At 34.8% G+C, this 6,000-nt stretch overlaps 1 protein-coding gene across 1 annotated transcript; it reads left to right on the top strand.

The window, feature by feature from the left end:
• Nucleotides 1-4,826: 4,826 nt before the first annotated feature.
• LOC107772377 (uncharacterized) lies at nucleotides 4,827-5,375 on the top strand. Its single transcript, XM_016591880.2, has one exon. It carries the CDS (start codon nucleotides 4,827-4,829, stop codon nucleotides 5,373-5,375), a length of 549 nt encoding a protein of 182 aa, XP_016447366.1.
• The last annotated feature ends 625 nt before the right edge of the window (nucleotides 5,376-6,000 follow it).

The following is a 6,000-nucleotide window of genomic DNA, read 5'->3' as shown; positions in this document are numbered from 1 at the left end:
TGTGAAAAATCTGTAAAAATGATAAAATTTGCATCTACAATGAATTTAAGTTGACTTCGATCAACATTTTGGGTAAACAGACCCGGACCCATGATTTGATGGTCCCGGAGGGTCTGTAGGAAAATATGGGACTTGGGCGTATGTCCGGAATCGAATTCCGAGTTCCCAAACCCGAGAAATGAATTTTTAAAGAAAATTATTTTCTGGAATATATATATGAGTTTTTAGAAATGGAATATGTTTGGAATTTGATGGTATCGGGCTTATATTTTGGTTTCGGAGCCCGGTACAGGTTTTATATGTGATTTAAGCGGAATCTATAAAATTTGGTAGGAAACGGAGGTCAAATGACGTGAATCGGACCCTCAGTTGTAAAATTTGGAACTCAAGTGTTCTTGAGATTTTTCTTTTGATTTTGATGTTAAAGTCGTTGTTAAAGGTATTAATTTGGCGATTTGATTGCACGAATAAGTTCATATGATGTTTTCGAGTTAGTACGCATGTTTGATTTGGAGCCCCGAGGGCTCGGGTGAGTTTCGGGTAGGTTCCGAGGTGTTTAGACTTAGGAAAAATACTGATGTTGTATCAGTTCTGGTGTAACCGCACCTGCGAGTCAAGCACCGCAGGTGCAAGCTCGAAGGTGCGCATTTAGGGCTGCAGGTGCGGTCCAGCCCTCTCGCAGATGCAGACAAGATTCCGCAGAAGCGATTCCACAGGAGCGGATCCTCTATCGCAGGTGCAGCCCCAGCGGGCCCTGTCATTTCCGCATAAGCGGTCAATTTTCCGCACGTGCGATTGCGCAGGTGCGACCCAAGCACCGCAGGTGCGACCCAAGCACCGCAGGTGCGAGAGTCGGGCAGTGAAGTCTTTTAAAATAAACTTCAGCGTTTTCTCTTTCAAATTTTCACCAAAAATAGAAGGCATGGGGTGATTTTCTCAAGAGATTTTCTTCCCAAATCATAAGTAAGTGTTCACTAACTGATTTCTTTCAACTCTCTAATGTATTTCATCAACTTTTATCTAAAATCCTAGGGTTTTAATGGTAGAAAATTGAGAATTTGGGTAGAATTAGGGCTTTTTGAATAATTGAAATTTAGACCTCGATTTGGGGTCGGATTTCGGAACTAATTACATATTCGGGCTCGTGGGTGAATGGATGATCGGGTTTTGGTCTGAACCTCGTGTTTTGACCAAGCGGGCCTGGGGTCAATTTTTGACTTTTTGGAAAAAATGATAGAAAATCTATAATTAAGCATTGGGCATGAATTCTTTAGCATTTATTGATGTTTTTAAATCAATTTGGACTAGATACGAGTCATTTGGAGGCAAATTCTAAAGGAAAAATGGTGTTTGAGGCTTGAGTTGGCCGTGGAAGTTTGAGGTAAGTGTTTGGCCTAACCTTAGCTTGAGGGATTAGGAGTTGTGTCCTATTTGCGATGTGTTATTTGTTGAGTACGATGTATAGGTATGATGACGAGTATCTATACGTTGGTGTCAAGCATGCCCGTGAGTCAGAAATTGAAATCGTTGTGTTCTTAATAAGTACTACAAATGCCTAAGTTGTTGATTCTCTGTGTTGGGAAAGAAGTATGATTATTCTCGTGGAAACTGCTTATGGTTGAGTATTGGTTCTAGATGAGGTTTCTTTGTAAAGTTAAATGTTGGAACAAGTTTGGTTATAGCTGATTCCCTTGTCGGGACGTATTTACTTCTTACTCTCGATTCCCTTGCCGGGATATTGTTGTTTTCATATTGCTCCCTTGCTGGTACTCTTTTGTGATTGGTGTTGAATTGTATATTGGGATCGGGTTGCACGCCGCAACAATATTATATTTGGATGGGGTTGCACGCCGCAACAATATTATATTTAGATCGGGTTACACGCCGCAGCAAATATTATATTTGGATCGAGTTGCACGCCGCAACAATATTATATTTGGATCGGGTTGCACGCCGCAACAGTGATATATGATTTGGATCGGGTTGCGCGCCGTAACAATAAAGGATAAAAGTGGATATTGAGTTGTTCAGGTTCTTTATTCCTTTTGCTTTGAATTTTAAATTGTTCTTCATGTTTTCCTCATGAGTTATTATTGGCAAATGATATCCCCTCACAGTATGTCCCTTTCCCATCTTTAACTGATAGTTTTCTTCATTATTACTTGATGTATATGATATAACTGCACAGGTTTATTTGGTAGTCTTGTCCTAGCCTCGTCACTACTTCGCCGAGGTTAGGCTAGACACTTACCAGCACATGGGGTCGGTTGTGCTGATACTACACTCTGCACTATGTGCAGATCCCGGTGCTTAACTTTTGGACCTTAGCTTGGGTCGCTGCCTTCAGTCCATACGGAGATCCAATGTAGTCCTGCAGGCGTTCGCAGGTCCTGGCGTCTCCCTCTATCTTTTCTTCATGTTTCACTCATGTAATTCAGAAACAATGTTGTATTTATTTTTCGGACCTTGTTTGTAGAATTCTTAGACTGTCTGTGGAGTTGTGACACCAGTCTTGGGTAGTTTTTATTTAAGAAATCATGTTAGAATTATTTAAATGGTTTAATCGTTTCTTCCACTTGTTTAAATTTTCTATGTTTATAAACTGTTGATTCACATTTGTTAAAGAATTAAAATGGAAAGAAGGTAATTTGTTCAAATGATCGGCTTGCCTAGCTTTCATTAGTAGACGCCATCACGACTCCCGAGGATGAGAAATCTGGGTCGTGACAAGATAATATGGATATTCATATTATTTGCCGGTTAACAAACTTTTTATTTATATTAAATATGGATCGAATCAGATAATTTATCCATTTTTGCATTACCCCTTTTTACCCGCTCATATCTGATCTGACCCATCCATTTGTCACCCCTAGCCACACCTAAAATCATTTTAATCAAAATCTTTCACTTTTGATTATTCTTTACTCAGAGATGCACCATGTTAATAAAAATCGGCAAAGATATTTTTGTACACATCGTCGAGGACACCTTTGTAAAACAACTCTACTTTTTTTTTGGCAAAATATCTTAAAACCTCCCTAAACTTGACATGGATTATTGGTTACAGCCTTAACTATTCGTGGTCATATTACTCCCCTCAACTTGGCCTTTTGAGAGTCATTGCCCCCTAGACGCTGATGTGGCAAAGAGTGTGGGTGCACTCGCCTGCCACATGGATTTTTCCTGTATATGCGGTATTTTTTTAAAAATAAAATATATTTTTACCTTTTTAAGTATGTTACTTCTTTAGATAAATTTTTTTGAATACAATTTATGATAAAACTTGGATAGAACTACATTATTTAGGCTAAATTTTTTTATTTGGCTAAAAATAATAAAGTTTTAGTTAAGCTTTTTTTGAATTTGACCTGAAAATAAAGATTTATACAATTGAAATAAATAGTCAAGGTATCTAAAAAGTTATAAAAAATACATAATTTGAAATTAATTATTTTGGCTATAACTTTTTATATAGCTCTAAATTACGGTGCTCTAAATATATATATATTTAACATATTTTACCTGAAAAATTAAAAAAAAAATTGAAATAAATAGTCATTGCATCAAAAGAAGAAATAAAAAGAGTGTACAATTTCTTCAACTGTGTATTTCTTCAATTGTGTACAATTTTTTTCAACTATAAAAAGAGTGTATTTTTACTTTTTCAAGTATAAAAAGAGTGTATTTCTTCAATTGATGCAATGACTATTTATTTTAACTGTGTATTTTTACTTTTTCAAGTAAATTCTGTAAAAAAAATATATTTTTAGAGCACCATAATTTAGAGCTATATAAAAAATTATTACCAAAATAATTAATTTCAAACTATGTATTTTTATAACTTTTTAGATGCCTTGACTATTTATTTCAATTGTATAAATCTTTATTTTCAGGTCAAATTCAAAAAAAGATTCACTAAAACTTTATTATTTTTAGCCTAAATAATGTAGTTCTATTCAAGTTTTATCATAAATTGTATTCCAAAAAAAATTATCTAAAGAAGTAACATACTTAAAAAGGTAAAAATATATATATATTTTTAAAAAAAATGCCACATATACAGGAAAAATCCACGTGGCAGGCGAGTGCACCCACACTCTTTGTTACATCAGCGTCCAGGGGGTAATAGCTCTCAAAAGGCCAAATTGAGAGGGATAATTAAGACCATCAATAGTTTAAGACTGTAACTAATAATCCATATCAAGTTTACGGAGTTTTAAGGTATTTTGCCTTTTATTTTTGCCTCCGTTAACCTTAGCAAGTAAAAGTAAAAGCATTCACCATTTTTGGAGAAAAGCAAGCAAATCAATGTGTGTTACACCAGAATTTGGTAATAATGATACGTAAAGGCAAATCAAACATGGGCTCCACACGCATTTAACAGAAAAGTAAAGAAATTGGATATACCCACAAATCATAGAAACCAACTAGATAAACGTACTAAGTATTATTTTTGTTTAAAAAAAAAAAGAGAAACTAGATAAACGTACTTTCCTTTCGACTTCGGGTACATGTATAGTTTCAATTAAACGCGGATGTCAACTGTCATGTGGCTACCCTTGGCCACTTTCTTCCACGTCATTTATTTCCCTTACTTTATACAACTGTCCTCTACTCATCCTATATTCTGCTCTCAAAAAAAAAAAAAAAATCTGCTCTCTTTTCTTTTCTTATAATTCCCACTACCAACATTCTCATTATCCCTTCATCATTTATATATATACGACTAGACTACCTCATTCTCATCCTCAACAATCAAATCCAAGAACTCATCTCTATTCTCTTAAACCCACAAAAATTATATTCAATCTTGTGTTATTGATATGGGCAACTATATTTCTTGTACCTTATTAGGACCAGGAGGCAACAAACAAACAAGAGGTGTAAAAGTCATATTCCCAAGTGGTGAAATCAGACATTTTTATCAACCAATAAAAGCAGCAGAGGTCATGTTAGAGACACCTAATTTCTTTCTTGTAAACACAAGGTCACTTAAAATTGGAAGGAGATTTTCTGCTCTGAATGCTGATGAAGATCTTGATATGGGCAATGTATATGCTATGTTTCCAATGAAAAGAGTAAATTCATTTGTCTCAGCTGCTGATATGGGAGCTTTGTTACTTACTGCTAATTCTGTGTCCAAAAGGGTGTCAATTGGAAGTTTCAGAATCTTGCCTGAATCATGTGTAGAGTATTCTGCTCTGGAAATAGTACAGCCTCAGGCCAATTGTGAGCAACAAGTTTTGCCAAAGTTGAATTTGGATGATATTGAAGAGTTTTCAACTCCAGAATTTAAGCACAGATTGTCTATGTGTAGGTCAAAGAAACCATTGTTGGAAACTATTGCTGAAGAGCCAGTTTGTTCAAGATGAGGAATGAGGATTATTTTGAACTACATGAAATTTCGTTCGACTTCTCTTTGAATTTTAGTAAGGAGAAAATATTCTTTTTTACAGATTAGGGTAGGATTTATTTGTGATTCACATTCACTATATTCTCTGATGAAAACAAATAAGATGTATATTTGATCTTTTTTTTGAGTGAGGCTTAAATTTGATCAAAGGATCAAGAGCTGAACTTTTTTATTTGATGGGGTGCTGAAGGGAAGAAAAGAAAAAAATCCATTTTTTTTTTTGCTAATAAGAAAAAAGTCTATGGTTGTAAATTTCATAGCTTGTAATTTATGCATAATTTTCAGAGCATAATGAAAAAAAATGTAGTGTGTATTTTTTCAACCCTGATACTGGTACAACTAATAGTTGTTCATTTGGTGCATCAATTATTTGATATATTAGACCTTCAATCTCTTAATCTAATCCCAAGTAGTTTTCTTGTTATGACTTTCAATTCCTTTTGAATTTTTAAAAATCTCTCTCTCAAATAGAGAATCATAAGAAAGGCAGTGAAAGATTAATATTTAAGGGTCGTTTGGTAAGAGGAATTTGGAACAATATTTACAATATTTAAATGAAGAGATTAGGAATAGTAACCATCGCC

Source organism: Nicotiana tabacum, chromosome 3 (assembly GCF_000715075.1).
Source record: "Nicotiana tabacum cultivar K326 chromosome 3, ASM71507v2, whole genome shotgun sequence".
Taxonomy (NCBI): Eukaryota; Viridiplantae; Streptophyta; class Magnoliopsida; order Solanales; family Solanaceae; genus Nicotiana; species Nicotiana tabacum.
The sequence above is the reverse complement of the archived record's forward strand: the minus strand, read 5'-3'. Positions and strand labels throughout refer to the sequence as shown.